At 42.8% G+C, this 21,832-nt stretch overlaps 1 protein-coding gene across 1 annotated transcript in view; it reads right to left on the bottom strand.

Moving 5' to 3' along the window:
- Window positions 1–21,832, bottom strand: part of SYNE1 (spectrin repeat containing nuclear envelope protein 1) — a 486,068-nt gene that overhangs the window by 203,470 nt on the left and 260,766 nt on the right. Inside the window, 10 exon segments of the mRNA XM_021084410.1 lie at window positions 2,641–2,787; window positions 4,410–4,586; window positions 7,162–7,329; window positions 8,401–8,553; window positions 9,699–10,025; window positions 11,293–11,463; window positions 11,616–11,771; window positions 13,591–13,908; window positions 17,770–17,934; window positions 18,823–18,966. Of these exon segments, the coding sequence (XP_020940069.1) occupies window positions 2,641–2,787; window positions 4,410–4,586; window positions 7,162–7,329; window positions 8,401–8,553; window positions 9,699–10,025; window positions 11,293–11,463; window positions 11,616–11,771; window positions 13,591–13,908; window positions 17,770–17,934; window positions 18,823–18,966 (1,926 nt within the window).

Here is a 21,832-nt window from a genome sequence, read left to right as displayed (position 1 = left end):
CATATTCTGGAGACATAAAGAAAAGGGCTCTGTGCGTTGGTAGGATTCACTGGTGTTTGGTAAAAATGCCGATGCCTGGGCTTTTTTTTTTCTCTGCAGACAGACGACCAGTGTTTTTCCTTTTCCACCAGCCCAAGAAAGGCTTCTCCAGGTGGATCCTTAAGTTTTACTCAGAAACCAGAGCCACAGCAGTGACAACACTGAATCCTTAACTTCTAGGCCACCAGGGAACTCCTAAATATGTTTACTTCCGAAAGAATAATGATTTATTTTAAGATTTATATAGTTGGCCTGATTCCAAAAGCACTGGAATCAGCTTGTTGATGGTCAATGGCAAAACAGTTGCAAAAACTTATTGCTAAAATCAACTTCAAGGGCAAGTCTCATAGTACTTTTTCTCCTTTCCCTAGATTCACGTCATGCCTTATACAAACAAATGGCTTTTTTTTTTTTTTTTTGTCTTTTTGGGGCTGCCCGTGCTGCATATGGAAATTTCCAGGCCAGGGGTCAAATCGGAGCTGCAGCTGTCAGCTTAAGCCACAGCCACAGCAACGTGGGATCTGAGCCGCATCTGTGAACACAGCTCATGGCAACACCGGATCCCTGACCCATTGACTGAGGCCAGGGATCAAACCCCACATCCTCATGGATACTGGTCAGATTTGTTTCTGCTGCACCACAATGGGAACTCCAACAAATGGCCTTCTTAATGGAATTGTGTCAGTCTGTCATTTACTGCAGTCAGATGCTCTACCCCGGAGCTATACCCCCGCTGCTTAGTCTGTGACTGACTAATGATAGTGGGGACCTTATTATCCTCACGAACCTACTGGGTATTTACCACGTGGGAGGCCCTGCGGATACACAAGACGTCCCATGACCATGATCAAATTCAAAGGGAGCCAGGCAGTGCCTAGCCAGAGTGTGCCACTGTCAGTGGCGGAATTCTCCAGTCCCACAGCCAGGCCAGCCCCCCACCCAGGGCCTGCTCACTTTTATAGGAAAGCAGCACTTGCCAAGCACTAATCAAAACAAAGCAACCACCAAAACAAAAAGAAACAACAAAAAAAGCCCTTTCCCTTCTGAACGGCTGAGATCCAGCTGTTTCCAGGACCTCTAGCTCCCTTCTCTGGTTACTTTCCAAAGGCGACAGCCCACTTTGAGAGACAGGGCGGAAGGGGCAGAGGGCAAAACAGTGAATCAGACAGTTACCTAATCGGGCCTCCAGGAGGCTCGGTGTCTTCCTGTAACCAAACTGATGCTGGTGGATGCAGGAAATTTCCTGTTCTAGCAAAAGGTCATTGGGATCAATGTTATTTGCCACCCCCCAACACCCTTTTCTTTCTTTTTTGATAACAAAGGAAAAAAAATCAAGCTTTGGTCTGGACTGTTCTGAAAAGTATGCTGGAAACAAATCATCACAGGACCATGAATGACCCAAGAAAGCTCACCATCTCAGGAAAAAACAGGATAAACAACCTTTCACGCATTTCTTGATTCAATGACTTGTCTCGATTCTGTTCTTTACAAGGGATAGTATGTGCGTTCCTGTGAACCGTTCATGACTTAAATAAGGCAAATCATTTAAGCCACAAAGTACACTTTGGGGGACATGGGAACTGGATGCATTTTCTATGTGGATGAAATGGACAAGCATATTATTTTAATCTCAGTTTGAGGTTAAAAAAAAATTGAATTTTTCCAGGTACTTCTTATCTGGCAGCAGTAACTTATCTTTACAACTAAATTCCTTTAAAATATTGTCTTTGCACATCCCAGAAAAGTTGCTTAGTACAAAAGTTTTAAAAGTAGCCCTCAAAGTTCTCATTAAGTGTCAGCAGTAGCATTTTAAGCATGTAGATGTCAAATTAATATGCAGTAGGTTCTTTTCACATGCTAATTCAGCATTCATTCAATAATTATTTATGAAGGGGCTTGGCTTGTGCCAAAAATGTGGGAGAAGCTAATACTGCATTTCTGTTTACACATCCTGTCCATTGTGGTATGACATTTGAATTTGCTCATAACTTTAAGAAGCAAGCCTACTTCTTTACATATTAGGAGACTAAGGAGTTAAGGAATTTACCCACAGTTATCCTGTTGAGTAGGCATTTGAATTGATCTTTTGTCTATGGTGCCCAAGCTCTTTCTGTTCTACAAGATTGACCCTCAGTTTTTGTTTGTTTGTTTTTTTTTTTTTTTTTTTTTGTCTTTTTGCCATTTCTTGGGCCGCTCCCGCAGCATATGGAGGTTCCCAGGCTATGGGTCTAATCAGAGATATAACTGCCAGCTTATGCCACAGCCACAGCAACACGGGCCGCATCTGCAACCTGCACCACAGCTCACGGCAACGCCAGATCCTTAACCCACTGAGCAAGGCCAGGGATCGAACCCACAACCTCATGGTTCCTAGTCGGATTCGTTAACCACTGAGCCATGACGGGAACTCTGATTGACCCTCAGTTTTGTATCCACCTATCTTCCTAGTTAGAATGTGAACTGGACAAGGATCAAGCTCAGACCTTCTTTACATGTTTATATCCCCAGCAGCCAGCACAACTGGGCACAGAACAGGTTCTTATCGTTTCCATGAATGAATTAATCACAGTATAACATAAACCTTCAAGAGTCACGACCTACCTGCTTGACAGCTTCTGCCCTGCTCAGAGGAGGATGGGGGCTTGGCTTTAGATCTGGCTGGACCGCGGAAAGCCAGGCCTGGCACTGCTGCAGCGTGTCTTGTCGGCTAACATGCTTCTGAAGTTCATGTTCCAAACTCTGGTACACCTGGGACAGAACAATCAAGCTGCGGTTGAGCGCTACCCAGAGAAAACCATGACTCGAAAAGATACACGTACTCCAGTGTTCACTGCAGCACCATATACAATAGCCAAGACATGGAAACAACCTAAATGTCCATCAACAGAGGAGTGGATCAAGATGTGGTACATATACACCATGGAATCTGACTCAGCCATTAAAAGGAAAGAAATCACGGCATTTGCAGCAACATGGATGGACCCAGAAATTATCATGCTAAGTGAAGTCAGTCAGACAGTGAGACACCAACATCAAATGCTATCACCGACATGTGGAATCTAAAAAAGGACACAGAAAAAAGAGTGGGGGAAAAATGTAATTGTGATGTATACATGTAAGGATAACCTGACCCCCTTGCTGTACAGTGGGAAAATAAAAAAAATATATTAAAAAAAAAAAATAAAAAAGGACACAATGAACTTTGCGGAACAGATACTGACTCACAGACTTTGAAAAACTTATGGTTTCCAAATGAGACACGTTGGGGGGTGGGAGGATGCACTGAGGGTTTGGGGTGGAAATGCTATAAAACTGTTGTGATGATCACTGTACAAGTATAAATGTAATAAAATTCATTAAAATAATAATAATGATAAAAAATGATCACTGGGATCAAATGAAACAAGTCTGTTTCAAACGGATTCCCCCCACCTGCTGTGCTCCAAAGCACATGTGTTCCAAAGCACACTGGCGATGCCCCAGTTTATAACTTCTCAACCTATACCTTACAACAAAGTATCCTGATTTTGGAAAGAGAATGTGGGCAGGGTTAATGTATCAGTAGGATTGTATTAGAATATACAAAAGGGTGATTCTTTTTTATCTGAAACTTATTTCTATATTAAGGATTCTATTTTGGTGGAAGTATACCAGCTGAAGTATACCTCAAAATTGGTGCTTACTTCTTTTCCTAATTTCTGTATGAATACACAGAAATACTGAACTAGAGTAAAACCTCGGCTGCATAGAGTTGAAAAGAAAATAATTATCTTGAGACTTACAAAATAAACTTATTTGGGTGTTACAGGACAAATGGCAAATTAGAAAGAAGTTATTGACTACATGCAAATAAAAACAAACAAAATTAAATTTTTTTTCATAATTCACGGAATAAAAAGACTGAGTAAAACCACATGTCTGAAATTCACCACTTTGTCACATCAACCAAATGTACAATATGTTAGTTCTGTCTTCCTGTTTTCTGTCTGGAAAAACACCAAAGGTATTCAAAAGACTGAAGCAAGAAGGCTACTTTTTTTTTTTTTTTTTTTTTTGGGCCACACCCCAGCATATGGAAGTTCCCAGGCTAGGGGTCAAATCAGAGCTGCAAATGCTGGCCTACACCAGAGCCACAGCAACGCAGGACCTGAGCCACATCTATGACCTACACCACAGCTCATGGCAATGCTGGATCCTTTATTCACTGAGTGAGGTCAGGGATCTAACCTGAAACCTCGTGGTTACTAGTCGGATTTGTTTCCACTGTGCCACGACAGGAACTGCCGTAAAAAATATTTTTAAGAACTTCCAGCTTATACAGCCTCTCTCCCTAATTCTTCATCATTCTAGAATGTTCCAGTGGTACTCACCCTCTGGGCTGTGCTGCAGATTGCTGAGTAACTATCCTTTGTGCCCTGCAGATGAGTGTGTACATTTTGTTTCAGTTTTGCCTGAAGGTGGTCTGCACACTGGCTGATCAAATTGTCACCTTTAATTTTAAGGTTATTCAAACGGTCTTCAAAACCAGCAATTTCTTCCATCATGGCCTACAAAAATGAAACAAATTCAGAGTTCTCATGATTCCATTTTTAGTCTTAAAATAATCTAGCCATCAAACAGAAAGTTTAAGATCAGTCATTTCACTGTCTAATATGTTTTTTAGAAGAGTTTTGCAATTTGTCTTGGATACCATACCAGCAAATTAAAAAAAAAAAAGTGTATTTTCAGGGATACTCCAATGAGAAGAATTGATGAATTTAATGGATTAAGTGACACAGAAATGATGTAAGCAATGAGGCCCTGCTCTACAGCACAGGCAACTGCATGTAGTCATTTGTGCTGGAACACGATGGAGGATAAAATGAGAGAGAGTGTGTATGTATATGGGTCACTTTGCTGTAGCAGAAACTGACAGACAGAACATTGTAAATCAACTCTAATAGAAAAAACAAAAATCTTAAAAAAAATCAAAGACAAATGAATTCATGACTGATCTTAGAGATCTGCTCTGTGGTAAGGATGTGCATACATTTTTCAACTCTATAAATTAAAATCCTGGTATAATTCATATTGAAAATAATCTTGATACTATTTAATCTGATTTACTAATTTTTAATTTACATAATACCATGATATCTGACTTATGGAATCATCTGATGTCTAATTAAGTTATGCAATATCTAGTTTACATCTAATAATATTTACATTGATAAAAACAATACTTACCACAAACTGTTTAGTAAGCACCTGCTATGGTCCAGGGACCGTATAGGAGCCCTGATAAATGTGTATTATTATTGTTATTGTTGTTTTACAGATGAGGAGACTGAAGCACAGAGAGGTTATAAAACATGTTCAAGGTCACGGCTCTGCCTGACTCCAGCTCATGTACATCACTGTGCCCGCAGGTGGTCTCCAGCAACCTTTCCCAGAGGTCACTTAGAGAGGAGGAATCAGCTTTTTCAAATCACGTTCTAATTTCCTGACGGCTCCTCGATGCCAATGACCAGTGATGCATTCCAACTCAGGTTTCCTGGGTTGGCACATATCAATATAACTAAGGAAAACATGGTGGGCCTCCAGCAGCCCAGGATCCACCACTTTTTTCCCAATGATGCTGGGTTAACAGTTATTATATATGCCATATTGAAAAAGAACCTTTTTGTCTTTCGAGCCAGAACAGAAACACTACATCATGAGGTTATGGAGGGTACTTCCTCGGTGTCAAAAGACTCTATCACATAGTTATTTTCTGTTCATAGTTGCTAAACAAAATTTTCTCTACAAATAGGATTACTGAAGCCAGGAGTGGTTTATGGGTTTTCCTTAGACACATACTGCTAGATAATGACCATATCATGCTAAAATTCAGTTTCCCATTAAGCACATCAAAATTGCTCCATAAAACTGTGACCATATGACATCTGTCATCTGTCACATATAATTACCAAAAATACCTATTTTTTTTTTTCCTTTTGGCTGGGCCTGCGGCATGAGGAAGTTCCTGGTCCAGGGATTGAACCTGCACCATATCCTAACCCACTACGTCACCAGGGAACTCCAAAAATACATATTAAATATAAAGATAAGAACACTTCATATCAGTATTGTACTTTGCAGGTTACAAAATACTCTCATATACATTATCTCCCATGATGGCCACAACAGCATTGTGACGGAGCTGGTATCATCATTTTTTGAAAAGGAGAAAAAAGAGGCTGGGGTTCCCGTTGTGGCTCAGTGGTTAACAAATCCAAGTAGGAACCATGAGGTTTCGGGTTTGATCCCTGGCCTTACTCAGTAGGTTGGGGATCTGGCATTGCTGTGGCTGTGGTGTAGGCCGGCGGCTACAGCTCCAGTTAGACCCCTAGCCTGGGAACCTCCATATGCCGTGGCAGCAGCCCTAGAAAAAGCAAAAGACCAAAAAAAAAAAAAAAAAAGAGAGAGAGAGAGAAAAGAGGCTCAGAGAGGCCGAGTCCCCCCAACTAGGAAGAAGAGAGTCTGACTAGAATCCAGACTCTCTGATGACTGTTTCTGTAGCCTATCTTTGGCTGTTTGTTTCTAAAATAAAGATAATCTCACTTTGATAATTTACTCCTTAGAGATGATATTCTGCAATAAAAAAAAGCTATTAGATGGGGAAAATCCTAAAATGTGTTCAAAAAGTGAAGGCCAGGATTCAGCTGTTGTTGGGTCACTTCAAGGTTAAATTCAACTGTTCTCAATTATCAGGCATCCTTGATACTAAAACCTGATTCTTCTTTTTTTGGGGGGGGCCGCACCTGCGGCACATGGAAGCTCCCAGACTAGAAGTCTAACTGGAGCTGCAGCTGCCAGTCTACACCACAGCCATAGCAATGCAGGATCCAAGCCATGTCTGTGATCTACACCACAGCTCAAGGCAATGCTGGATCCTTAACCCACTGAGCGAAGCCAGTGATTGAACCCGCATCCTCATGGATACAAGTCAGGTTTGTTACCGCTGAGACACAATGGGAACCTCTTCAAACCTGATTCTTTAAGTATAGTTATTAGAGTCCAGAGATGGGCATGCGTGCACACACATCGGTGTGCCTGTTGGAGCCACAATGCATCCTTCGGCTCCTTGGAGACCAGGCGTACCTTGTGGTGGGCCAGCTGCTGGGTGATTGTCTCTAGACTGCTGGTCTCCATGAGGTCGGGCGCCACCAGCCTACCCGACATCTGCAGCAGCCACTTCTCCACTTCTTGGAGCTCCCCGTTGTAATCTTCGTGGTCTCTGACCTTCGCCTCCAGACTGCAGACATGCGCCTGTGAAACCAAGCACCCGTTACAAGGGGTTTTCCAGCCAAACATCTATTTAAAACTTTTATATACATATTTTTTTGTTTAGACAACACATGTATTTATTTGTTTTTACTGAGATACAGTTACTTTACAATGCTGTGTTCATTTCAAGTGTAGAGCAAAGTGATTCAGTTATACGTATATATGTATATTCTTTTTCAGACTCTTTGCCTTTATAGGTTATTACAAGATATTGACTATAGGTCCCTGTGCTATACAGCAGGTCCCTGTTGTTTGCCTGGTATGTATATGTTAATCCCAAACCCCTCATTTGTCTCCTCCACCCCCCATTAGCCCCTTTGGCAACTACAAGTTTGTATTCTCTGTGAACCTATTTCTGTTTTGTAATTAAGCTCATTCATTTTTTTTCATTTTTTTTAGATTCCACATGTCAGTGATCTCACAGCTGTCTTTCTCCGTCTAATGTCATTAGTATGATCACCTCTAGTTCCACCCATGTTGCTGCAAGTGGCATGACACAACGTCATATTACTTAGCTATAAAACTTTCGTATTTTCCAAAGCCCAGGGCAACTCATGGGGTAGGCAGAATTACACACATCAGAAAATGACTAGGAACCAGAAACAAAAAATCCAACAAAATAAGAGTTGATACACCATTTTATGTATTTATTTATTTTTATTTTTATTTTTATTTTTAGGGCCAGGCCTGTGGAAGTTCTTGGGCTAGGGATTGAATTGGAGCTGCAGCTGCAGACCTACACCACAGCCATAGCAACACTGGATCCGAGCCACATCTGCGACCTACACTGCAACTTGTGTCAAGGCTGGATCCTGAACCCACTGAGCAAGGCCAGGGATCAAACCCACATCCTCATGGATACTGGTCAGGTTCTTAACCTGCTGAGCCACAATGGAAACTCCTCTTTATGCCATTTTGAACACCCATTTGAGTAAAAGGAAAAATAATTGACTGATATCAGTCCTTAAAATTTGCAGATAGATTAAAAAGTAGTCGGGACCCCCTCTGTGACAAATAAACACATTTTTTATTGACTTTCTGATCTCTTCTTACCTTTCCTGCACTGCAGAGGTCCTGGTAATCACTCTGGAGCTGATCTATCTTGTCCTTTAAAGTAACATCCTGCACCAGTTCCAGAAGGGCTTCGCCTTTCTCTCTCACTGATTTTACTGATGGTTCATGGGACAGTACTGTTTGCTGAAGTGACTTTAAACACAAAGAAAAAAAAAAAAAAACACAAGCGCCAGCTCATCTATGTGATCAAGGCAAATATATACACATACATTGGCACCTACGAGATGATCTACTTCAAATAAAGATCTGACATATGCTTTTTAAATCTGTAAGTGTAAAGCAATAGAGATTACCTTTTTATGACTAATGCAGGTATTAACTACACAATCAAAGTAGCACATCGAATAGCCCTTCACCAGTGCAGAAAGGAGTAGGGAAAAGAATTACATTTGGCTAAATTTAACACAGTTCATGGCTTCCACCTCACTCTTTTCAGCAAAGGCAAAAAACCCCCAAAAATCCTTAATACAAAATGAAGGAAGCAAGGTACTATCTTTTGATCTTGAGTCACAAAATCAATATCTGGGCTGAATATAAAGTTGGAGAGATGAATTCCAGCTGCAGCCTTGCTGTGAGGGGCTAAAAATGCTATATATATATACACAGACACATTGGCTGGAGGAGGAAAAACTTCTAACGGGAAAAGCTTCTAGGTAAGCCATCCCACCATCATTTTCAAAAGACTATCGCTAAATAATTTGGGTCAATTCAGAAAACAAACTATTCCACATATACGCTTCAATAATTGTTTCACTAATTTCAGCAGAAGATACTTATATCTATATCATGTATATCGATAACCACACTGCCATTTGTTCTTTCAAAAATTAATTTCTAAGAGGTTTAACCAGTTGGTTAATTCAATTTATTTTCTTAGAAATATGATGTCTCAGTTTGAATTTACCACAGGTCAGTTTTTAGGCCTTGGGTACCAAAAGATGAAGGAAAGACTCTATATGAAATCTGTAAGATGTGAGATCCAGAGGCCAGGGGAGAGTGGTCTAGAGGAGCCATGTGCCTGGATTACACTGCCAGAGTAGATTTCCATTTATTGATACAATCTTTAAATATCAGACAAATAGGAGTCTGGAATGGAAAAATAAGTCTACTACAGTGCATCTAGTCAATAAATCTACACTGCCCACCACCAGCAGTGCAGGCGTGCTGAGAACGTTTTCCAGCACCCACTCAGGGTGACACACGCCAGGAATCACATCCTTCCCATTTAATCCTATCTGACCTCCTCCCGCATCTGTCCGTTAGTGACAACACGCTACCTTGTATTTAGATAGTTGAGCTTTCTTCTCATATAATTCCATTTTGGGTTCTTCAGGAATGTGCAGGATTTCCCGGTATTCTGCTAGCCACTGAGTTAGTGCTTTGTATTTGTCTGAGAATTCCTTCGTTAAATGCAGGCCTTTTTCCAGAGTCAGGTGCTCCTTCCGGACAGTGCTGGTCAGTTCCTTCAATTGCTCCACGTGGTCGTGGATCTCTTTTTTTAAGGCCTCTGCCTCACCATCTTCCAAGTATTTAAGAGCTCTCTCTCCTTTTTCTCGGGCTGATTTCAGCAAACTGTGGCCTTTCTCCATGTCTTTTAGCAAACCCTGAGAAAGAGAGTGAGTGGGAAGGGAATACAGAGTTGGCATGATATCTTTCTTTCTTTCTTTCTTTTTTTTTTTTTTTTGTCTTTTTAGGGCTGCACTGTGGCATATGCAGGTTCCCAGGCTAGGGGTTGAATCAGAGCTGTAGTCACTGGCCGACGCCACAGCCACAGCAACGTCAGATCCTTAACCCACTGAGCGAGGCCAGGGATCGAACCTGAGTCCTCATGGATCCTCGTCAGGTTGTTACCACTGAGCCATGATGGGAACTCCCATGTCTCATTCCTGAGTCAGAATTTCCTCTTAAAATACGTTTTTGAAGTTTATAACCAGATTTGGCTGTCATCAATCAGGAGTCCTCTTTATATATCAGTATAGGTTTTTTAAAAACCTATGTCATTTCCAAATCAGAGACTTAAGAAGAACTTGATGTTTCTCTTATTCTTAACAGTATTCCAATATACCTGAGTTAAAACTCTATTAATGCAAAGTGCCATGAATTTGAGATAACTTTTTTCTTTTCTTTTCTTTTTTTTTTTTTTTTTAGTCTTTTTAGGGCCGAACCTGTGGCACATGGAGGTTCCTAGGTAAGGGGTCAAATGGGAGCTGTAGTCGCCAGCCTCCACCACAGGCACAGCAACTCAGGATCCAAGCTGCATCTGCAACCTACACCACAGCTCATGGCAATGCCGGATCTTTAACCCACTGAGCGAGGCCAGGGATCAAACCTGCGTCCTCATGGATACTACTCAGATAAGTTTCCCCTGAGCCACGACAGGAACTCCTTTTTATTTTAACATTTAAGCGTCAAACTGGAATTTAGTTAAGGCTTTTGTGAGTAGTCACATGTGATCACTGAGATGATGTCACAGCACAAGTAAATGACAGCCAGTCTTTGGCTTAAAGAGATAATAACTTGGAATTTATTTTAAATCTTTTCTTTTCTTTTTCAGCCACCCCCACAGCATACAGAAGTTCCCAGGCCAGGGCTCCAATCCAAGCCAGAGCTGTGGTGACACCACAGTTGCAGCAACGCTGGATCCTTAACCCACTGTGCCAGGCTGGAGACTGCCTCCACAGAGACAAGCTAGATCCTAACCCACTGTGCCACAGTGGGAACTCCACTTGGAATTTTGAGTGAAATGATGAGCCAAGGATCACAGGCCCCCTGGGCAGGGACGAACACATGTGCTCCCTGTTCAACATGGGAGATGAAAACAGCTCAGTGAAAGAAGGAGGGCTGAGACGAGCCTGATATGTGTATGCCCACCTCCAGTGTCTTCATTTTTTTCCCCATCATCACTTTGTCGACTTTATCAATTTTGGCAGCCACGTTTTTGAAGTTTTTGTGAGTAGAGCTGTACCAATCAGAATAGGAACTTAAGGATAATTCTGATTCCTCCAAACTCTGGATCTCTTCCTCCAGGAATGTGATGTGTTCCTTTGAAAGAAAAAACAAAATTGGACCATGAACGAAAGACCTGTGCCAGTGGCTTTCTTGACAAACGCGGAGCTGCAGCAGAAGTGAGTGAGAAGAGGAACACCTGGCTTGTGACTTTGGCCGGCCTGTGATGAGCAGGGGTGGCTACTCACCAGCACTTGGAGGAGAAGGGCTTGGTATCTGGAGGTCAGCTGGGTGGCCTGGCAGCCCATGCGGCTGCTCACGTGACTCTCGTCCAGGATCTCCTGTGCTCTGGCCCCCACGTCCTCCACTTCATCTCTGTAAGCAGTGACTTCTTCATGCCACTTCTGAAATGACACAGTATTGGAGGGAAAAGCTGGATCTTAGGGATTCTTGAGAAAGAAAAATATATATAGAAACATACATATATCCTTACTAGAAGATGATTTCAGTTTATCTTTAGAATATTTCTTGGTGCTTTCGTCGTGGCGCAGTGGAAACGAATCCGACTAGTATCCATGAGGATGCAGGTTCGATCCCTGGCCTCACTCAGTGGGTTAAGGATCTGCATTGCCATGAGCTGTGGTGTAGGTCACAGATGTGGTTCGGATCTGATGTTGCTGTGGCTGTGGTGTACGCCAGCAGCCGTAGCTCTGATTGGACCCCTAGCCTGGGAACCTCCATGTGCCATGAGTGCAGCCCTAAAAAACAAAAAAAAAAAAAAAAAAAAAAAAAAAAAAAAAAAGAACATATTTCTTCTGTGATATAAGCTTGAAAATGTGTCATATAGAAACTTTATGAAAACTTATTTTACAATAACATGATAAAAACTGTGCACTGCACAAGTTTGAGTGCTTATGTGTGTGTGTGTGTGTGTGTGTGTGTGTGTGTGTGTGTGTGTAAATTTTTAAGGTTGCACCTTTGGCACATAGAAGTTCCCAGGCTTGGGGTCAAATTGGAGCTGCAGCTGCCAGCCTAAACTACCGCAACAACATCAGATGTGAGCAGCGTCTGCGACTTACACCACAGCTTGCAGCAAAGCCAGATCCTTAACCCACCGAGCCAGGGATCACACCCACATCTTAGGGACACCATGTCAGGTTCTTAACTTGCTGAGCCACAACAGGAACTCCAATATATGATATATATTTTTTATATCTTGTGTTGTACTTAGATAAATTTTTTTTTGTCTTTTTGCTATTTCTTTGGGCTGCTCCCGCGGCATATGGAGGTTCCCAGGCTAGGGGTCGAATCGGAGCTGTAGCCACCCACCTACGCCAGAGCCACAGCAATGTGGGATCTGAGCCGCGTCTGCAACCTACACCACAGTTCACGGCAACGCCGGATCGTTAACCCACTGAGCAAGGGCAGGGACCGAACCCGCAACCTCATGGTTCCTCGTCGGATTCGTTAACCACTGCGCCACGACGGGAACTCCTGTACTTAGATAAATTTTTAAAACAGATGAATAGGGAAAAGAAATTCCCAAGCCCTAAGCATTATTTTGATCATATGCATAGAATTTGCATGAAAACTAGAATAAAATAAATCATCCAGTACTATATCAGCGTGGTATATTGGAGCAATTTCAAATCAGGACCATAAATTTAAGTTATTGCAACACTAGCATTCACATAGCTTTACAAAGCAAGATAGTAAGACAAGTGATGGAAATATAAAATGCTCCATTGAACTATATTTTCTTAAGATAGACAACCTTAGGATTCTAATAAATGATTACTAGGAGAAGAATGCTGCATTGTAATTTATTTATTTATTTTTGGCCTCAGCCGTGGCATATGGAAGTTCCCAAACCAGAGATTGAACCTGCACCAGAGCCGTGACCAAAGCCACAGCACTGACAATGCTGATTCTTTTTTTTTTTTTTTTTTTTTTGTCTTTTGCTATTCTTGGCCTCCCGGCATATGGAGGTCCAGGCTAGGTCCATCGAGCTGTAGCCGGCTACGCAAGCCAATGCTGGATTCTTAACCTGCTGAGCCACTGGGGAACTCCCTCCATTATAACTGACATCAAATTTCTTGGCCAGCATAAGGAGATTTTGCAAAATCTAAACCCTGGACAAACAGTTACTAAATATTTTAAAAACACAAATTACGCAGGGCAACTGCTGCTGTGACAAAGACCGGGGTGTTACGCTAGCCGTACCTTCATCTGATGTAACTGTATCTCCTTGGCGGCCCGGGTAGACTGACGTCCAGTCTGGAGACTCACTTTCTCCTCCAGGATTTTTAGCCACTCATCTACGTGCTGAAACTTCTGCTCCATCAGTCTCAGCTTATTGACTATGTTGTTGAACTGGGTTCGGGTCTCAGACAGCCTCTGCTGGTAAGCCTGCCAGTCCTGCCGCAGCGACTCCAGAGCCCGGTCCTCCGTCTGGGGGATGCCCGAAGGTATCACTTCCTCTCGGCTGTGCAGTACTGAATTCAACAGGGCCTGTCCCTCTGCGCAGTGCACCTGGAGCTCCTGAAGGGCCAAAGTGTGGCTGTCAGTTCATTCATATTTCATACCTGCACGGGGATCATGTCTCACTCAAGCCAACTGTGCCCTCTTGAACTTCACATCAGAAAAGAACCATTTGATTCCAACTTATGCAAAAAATGCATATGCCTCACGCTGGATGTTGTTTCCCTAGTCAGGAGAGAAATTCTGGAATATTTCCAATTAAAATAATCAAAATGCACACACACACATGCACACAAAGAGAAATCTTTTTCGCAATCATTTTAGAAACAATTTCTGAAATTTACCTTGTCAGCTTACAGGCAAAAACACTGTGATTTAAAAGGTTACTGTTTGGAGTTCCCTTTGTGGCTCAGCCGTTAACAAACCCGACTAGGATCCATGAGGATGCAGGTTTGATTCCTGGCCTCGCTCAGTGGGCTAAGGATCTGGCGTTGCCGTGAGCTGTGGTGTAGGTTGCAGATGCAGCTCAGATCCTGTGTTGCTGTGACTGTGGCATAGGCTGGCAGCTGTATCTCCAATGTGACCCCTAGCCTGGCAACTCCCATATGCCTCCAGTGCAGCCCTAAAAAAAACAAAACCAAGCAAAACAAACAAACAAAAGGTTACTGTTTAATATAATAACCTAAGCTTTTTATGGCTTCTAATCTATTGACAGAGCCTAAGCCTTTTTGCTATGACATGGAGTGGGATCCATGTTACACTTGTGGCTGAGAAAAGAACAATGGGCCTTCTTTTTGCTAAGAAGGGATCCTTTGCCAAAGCTCTTCTAGGGGATGTGATGACAACGAGCTGGCCCTGGAGAGTACAGGGCATACAAACCTGGAAGTCTGAATTATCACACCTGCCTACCAGGTACTCCCAGATGCACATATATTTCCTTCCTCCAAAACATAAGCTCTAGAAGTTTAGCCTACAAATTCAGTATGAACCAAGTCTTAAGAGCCTACATGATTTTTATAGGAAGAAAAGTTCATATCTTTAAAATGTTGGCAAAACAATGTTATATACTTGTACTTCTAATTTCAAACAAACCAAAATGTGTTGATCTAGCATCTAAACCTGAAAGGGGCCAAGTCAAATGCCACCAAGAATGTTAAAAGCACCAACAGATTTAGTGAGAATACAATACTATTTTAAAATCTTTAATACCAATGACATATGCTGTTATCTGACCACTTTGACCTATGAAATTAGTGATCTCATATGGTTCAAACTACTGGATACACTTTTCCTCAGCTATGTGCTATAAATAGAAAAGAACAATGTATATGGTAAAAAATTAATTTAAAAAAATGGCCACAAGAAGACACATGGAAATTCCTAGGCCAGGGGTCAAACTGGAGATGTAGCTGCAGCCTATACCATTGCTTGTGGCAACACCAGATCCTTAACCCACTGAGCGAGGCCAGAGATCAAACCTGCATCCTCAGGGAGACCATGCTGGGTTCTTGGCTCACTGAGCCACAGCGGGAACTCCTTTTAAAGTTATTTTTGTACAGTCTCTTTCCTTAATTCAGGAGTTGGCAAACTTTCTGTCAAGGGCTGGATTGTAACTATGTTAGGCTTTGTGGGCCACACAGTCTCTGCTGCAACTACTTTAAAACATAACCCTGCCATCGTGGAGCCAAAGCCGTCACAGACACTACACAGAGGCACAGTCTTATTGGATTAAATAAAGTCCAATAAGACTTTATTTAAAATAGAGGCATGGTGGCTCTGGGCTATAGTCTCCTGATCCCTGCCCTAATTAATCTTCTCAATATATCCCCTTTCCCTTGTTTATAGTAGTTTTCACTATGACACGAGTCACCAGGGTATAAATTAACATCTTACGTATCCCCCATTTCAAGTATTTCTTCTGAGGGGGAAATATGGTTCAATATCTTAGCAATAGATGCGTTCTATGATCCAAATTCGGCCTTCAGTAAATACAAAATAATTTGCAAACTTGGTACAAACTCCTGGCTGATTTCCAGATCACTAGGCGTGATCGTTCCACTGTTGAAATAGGATCCTGAGGTCGTTCCGCTATGCAGTTGGAATGTCACAATTTGTCACCAGCAGTTTTTGCCTCTAGCAGCTTCCCTCCTTTATTACATCTGTGGTGACTCCAAATAAGACAATGCCAATAAGAGTTAATAACACGGTGAAACCTGAGGTTGGAGTTAGGTTTGGGTTTGGGCCACAGTCATGTTGATGGATGTGAGGCACTTTCTTCTCACTGGAACAGGAGAAACATCTGCTGGTGACAAGCGACTTATTGGCCCGGTTCCTGCACAGAAGCCCAGAGAGCTTGGCACCTGCTTGCCCAGGAAGTCTGGACTGAAGTGCTGGGAGGGATTAGGGACAGAAAACAAAGTCGATTCTGCTAAAATAAATTACAACCGCTAAACCTAGCACACCGGGGTATCCTGCTATTTTAAAAGAGAACGGATGAGATCCTTAAACAAGCTCACAAAATTATGACCCTTTCTCCTATATACTTATTTCATGAATAGATTTTAAGTAAGATTGTTCTCCCATCTCATTTAATCCTTTCTCAGAACGACTCTTTGGAGGAAACTGAGTCAGAGAGGTCCTCTCCTGCCCAAGGTCACCCAGGGTCAGGTCTCCCCAGGAATCAGAGTCTAAACTTCCTGATCCTGACCTTGCCCTCCTGTCATTACTCAATACCTTCTGAGACCTAAGGAAATAGCTGGAAATGGTATAGGCCAGCAATGACCATCTCAGGCCTGCGTTTCCACCTTGTGTGAGCTGGAGGAACATCGGTCCAATCCTGAACCAATTCTAACGAGGGCTGTCAGCGTTCAGTAAATTCCAGCACGCAGGTGGCAGGACATAGAGTTGTCTTGTTGGCTTTTCTTCTTTCTCTGGTGTGCCTAGCGCCCCTACTAGGGCACCCTCTGACCCTTACCTATCTCTCTAGGTAAGATTAAGAGCTTTCCTTCATGCTCCCATAAGATGCCTTGAAATGCTCTATTATTGATCTTATAACATTCCTTGGAATGACCTATCAGTGGATCTGCATTTCTTTAGATGACAAGTTCCTTGCAGGCAGGAATAATATTTTAATCATCTTTATGTGCAGTAGCTGGCCAAGCATCTGCACTGCATTCGGTGTTCAGTAAACACTAAATGAGCAAAGAAGTAATTGGGATAGGACCACTTTCCCCACGAGGACTGCCAACTTGCCCTGAATCACAGACCACTTGCCTGGGCACCAGCGCTCTTCTAGCTCCTTGAAGTCCTTCTTCTAGGGCTCCAACCCTGGACCTATCTCCTCAGCCACGTGGCAGATTTGGGTTAAAACAATATGGCCTAAGATGGTGTCACCAATTTGACTCAAGACGTGTCACATCCTACCGTCTTCTGCCAGCTATACCCCACATCTAATTCAATCCTTTAGGAAGCAACAGGTAGGTGGGCCAGTCAGCACCAGAAATCAGACCATTAGCCACTCCTGCTAGAGGCCACCGTAGCAGCTGAACAAATTCCTCAAGTCCCACTTCTGGTAACTGCCTACCAAATAAATGATCATTTTTTCCCCCTTTGGCTATGCCTACAGCAAGAGGAATTTCTGGGGCCAGGGATCAAACCCTTGCCACAGCTGTGACCTGGGCCACAGCAGTAACATCAGGTCCTTAACCTGCTGTGCCACTAGGGAACTCTGCCTACCAATGATCTTGACAAGTACATACCGCAGAGGTCCCAGAATGCCCTTGATCGTAACTTACTAGGGTTTCACTGAGTACGTATCAACTATTTACAGGATTTAAGGTCACAGTAACCTCCCATTGCTTAAAATAATAGTTCCATGTTCAGCATGAAAATTCCTTTGTTTTACGATAAAGACGACTTTACCTGAAGATCCCGCAATGTTGCTTCATGAGTGTGGGCATCGCCTTCAAGAACTGAATATCGCTCAAGCTTTTCTTGCTCTTGGCCCAGCCAAGCTTCAAAGGCCTTCAGGTCTCTCTGATACTCTTGGTGCAGGCGAACCAGTTTTTCAAACTTGGTTACTGCTTCCTATTATTAGCATTTAAGACAGAAGATTACAGAATATAGAATACATTACTACGTGCAGTTTCTCTTTTCTTTTTTTTTTTTTAGGGCCGCACCCACGGCATATGGAAGCTCCCAGGCTAAGGGTTCAATCAGAGCTACGGCTGCCGGCCTACACCACAGCCACAGCAGTGCCAGATCTGAGCCCCATCCGTGACCTACACTGCAGCTCATGGCAATGCCTGATTCTGAACCTACTGAGCAGGGCCAGGCATCAAACCCACGTCCTCATGGACACTAGTCAGGTTCGTTGCCGCTGAGCCACAATGGGAACTCCCTCACTGGATTTAATTGTCCATGTACTTGGTCTAATGAAATAGGGTATGCTCTGAAAAGTGATTTTATTTTCTATGTGAGATGTAAGTAAAGAATGATAAATATTATTGGTGATTATATCCTGCTTTGGAAAATTTTCATCACCAGACATATTAAGGCATTTATGAGTTTTCCTTATGAAGCTGCCCCCAATTTTTCGTAAATAGATACACTTCTAGGATGTTTTAGTTGATAATTATTTTCCTCCAATAATTGTGATCCTAACAATAATTGAGGTTGGTTGTTTGTTTTTGCCTGTGCCTGCAGCATGCAGAAGTTCCCAGGTCAGGGATTCAACCTGTGTCGCAGCAGTGACCCAAGCCACAGCAGTGAGAATGCTGGACCCTTAATCTGCTGTGCCACAAGGGAACTCCGTGTTTTTGTTTGGTTTTGCCAGTGGGGTATTCAAAGAGTTAAAACTCATTTTGCTTTTGTTGTTCTATCTGCTTTCACGAGTCTATCACTCCCCCAAATCAGTGAGGCTTTAAATAAGCATGGCTCCAAACATGCCTCTTTCAGTGGTTCTGCGAGCCGTACCTTGGCCCGCTCTCTGATTGTGTTGTATCGTTCCTGCAGGTCCTGGAATTCTAACTGGGTGACATAGTGCTCCGTCATGCCAGCTCCTTTGACTTCAATGGTCTCCAGCAAGCTGCTGTGACTCAGCACTTCTTCATTTAATAGCTAGAGTAAAATTAAAAAAAAAAAATTAAAGGAGTTGCCACATACATCATCATATCACTGATACTACTAAAATTTTTACTGCACAGTTGACAAGGGATCTCAGGTTATCTATCCATCTGTAGGCAGATAGATTAATCTATCCATCCATATAAAAGTACATATATATATTTATATGTATACATACATGATGTGTGTGTGTGTGTGGCGCGTGTGTGTGTGTGTGTGTGTGTGTTTGACATCTGGCCCAGAACTTTCTCTGAGAAACTGATTCCAAACTTAATTTGTCCAAAAATTGGCTCCTGAGCTCTACTCCATTCCTATCCTTCTCAAGCCGCCACCAAACCACTCTGCCCTTCAGTCTTTTTTCGAACAGCAAATGCTACCATTCCTACCAAGCTCATCAGTCACAACATTGGAGTCACCCTTTCTCCCTACTCTCTGCCCCTCCATCCATGAGGAAGTCCTGTTAGTTCTATCTCTTCATTATATTCTGACATGTGTCCTCCTTCTCCTGCAAACTCCCTCACCCCTGCTGCTATCATCTTTTACTTGGACTCTTGCAATATCCTGCTAGGAACATTCTCTGCTCCAAATTCCTGCCCAGTTCCTTTGTCCACACTTGACACAGCAGCCTGAATGATCAAAGATTTTAAGATTCTAAAGGAAAGCATGTCCCGTCCCAGCTTAAAACATTCTCTTCCTAGGCTGTGAGGATCAAGTGGGAAATCCTCAGGCTGGCATCCTCATGGCAATGCATGCTCTGGCCCCAGCCACCTCTGCCAGCTCACCTGGCAGTACCCACCCCAGTTTATTCTCTGTTCCAGCAACATATGGCCTTTGTTTAGGTCCCTTTTATCCAAGCCAGGTTCTCTCCCTACTTGAGGACTCTGGACATGCAGATATTTCATCTGAAATGCTCTTTTCCCAACTCCTCTCCACACTGTTTCCTCTGCACCAAATTCCTTCAGGCATCATCTAAGTCTACGGTTTCAGAGAGGACTTTCCTGCCCCTCCCCCAGACGCCAATCCATATGAGCCCTGTTCCAGTGACTCTCTCACAGCGTGTGTTTTTTTCTTCTTCAAAGCACTCATCGCCAGTTATCATTATTTATTTATTCAGGCATTCATAGATGAGTGTATGTGTCTGTGCCAGAACACAGCCCTTGCCTGTTTTGTTTGCCTAGAATCCAGCACAACTGACACGCATGTAGCAAATTCCCAATAAATACTCACTGAATAGATGAATCATTTAATTAATGAAACAATAAATCATTATACAATACTATGAGGTAGGTAATTATGAGTATATTAATTTTCAGATGCATACACAAGACCCAGCAATGTTAAGTGACTTGGCCTAGGGCCTGTAAAGTCATTTAGTCATTCAAATAACTTTTACTCAGCATTTGCTGGGTCAGAGAGAGAGCCAAGTGCATAGGATATGAAGAAAACAAAGCTCTTTATCCGCCGAGGGAGAGAGGTATGTATCTTATAAAATTTATCCAGAGATAGGAAGGACAGAAAACAGAAGAATTAATTAAGCCTCGGGTGTTGGAGGTATCAGAGCAAAGAGGGCTTCTGAACTGATTCAGGAAGGGAAGGAGAAGGTTGCCAGGTGCAGGGGCAGAGCCAAGGCATGCCCTGAAAAGGGAAGAGCGTCTGCCAGAGCGTGGAATCGCTGAATTCCCCTTAACATGTGCACTCAGGAAACACTGCAAAATTCAGGAAGGCGGGCCCAGGCGTGGAAGGAGGCTGGAAGGGTGAAGGAAATGAGGCTGGCAAAGGAGATTATTAAAATTCTTACACACTAGAGGAGGGAGATCAGTATGACCCTGTAAACAATGGGAAGCCAGCGGCGCTCTCAGGCAGGAGGGAGCTTCACCTTCACACGAAGACGATGCGAGAGGGAAAAGGAGAAGAAGGATGGTGAGAGCCAGGGGGATTTCTGAGATACAGTCAACTGGAACTGCTGCCTCATCCAAAGTGGGAGGGAGGGAGAAGGGACTAGGTAAATAAGGGTTCTAACTGAGGCTAGCCTGGGATGACATAAAGGAACTGAGATTGAGAACGTAAGCGTGAGAGTTCCCGTCGGGTTCAGCAGGAACGAACCCGACTAGGATCCATGAGGACGTGGGTTCGATCCCTGGCCTCGCTCAGTGGGTTAAGGATCTGGCGTTGCTGGGAGCTGTGGTGTAAGTTGCAGACACGGCTCAGATCCCGCGTTGCTGTGGCTCTGGCGTAGGCCCGTAGCTATAGCTCTGATTCGACCCCTAGCCTGGGAACTTCCATATGCCGCAGGTGTGGCCCTAAAAAAACAAAAAATAAAAAAGAGAGAGAGCGTAAGAGTGAAGGATTCGGGGGAACAGAAGATAGCAAGTGCTGCTTACGACACTGCTTGAGGTCGAAGAGGCCATCTGATGGATATGCCCTGAATGAATAAACCAAAGGTCTTCGAAATTTTCTGAATTTTGAATATTTGAATAAATAATGCTATCATTAAAAAGAGAAGTTTAAGAACATACCTCCAATATCTACCTAGTGAGCATTTTTTACATGTGGTACTGTACAAATATAAGTAGTGTGAATAACATTCAAAAGTAGAAATATAACAGCATGTGCTATAAAAGAAAGTATTTTTACTTCCTAGTGATGAGCAGGCTGAAGATATTAAAAGATATTACAAGTGGTCACGTTTTCAATATTATCATCATAAAACATGGGGCTACGAGGTTTTCCTGGAAGAGAATATCTCATTCACGTATAAAATAGCCATAAACAAAAGTTTGGGTTACGAACCCAGCAGAAATTAGAGTAAAACCCCCAAACATGGTTTACCTACGCGGACGGCCCTTGCACACAGCTAAGC

The sequence above is a fragment of the Sus scrofa genome, chromosome 1 (genome assembly GCF_000003025.6).
Source record: "Sus scrofa isolate TJ Tabasco breed Duroc chromosome 1, Sscrofa11.1, whole genome shotgun sequence".
In the NCBI taxonomy this organism is placed as follows: domain Eukaryota; kingdom Metazoa; phylum Chordata; class Mammalia; order Artiodactyla; family Suidae; genus Sus; species Sus scrofa.
This window is presented reverse-complemented; position numbering and strand designations above follow the sequence as displayed.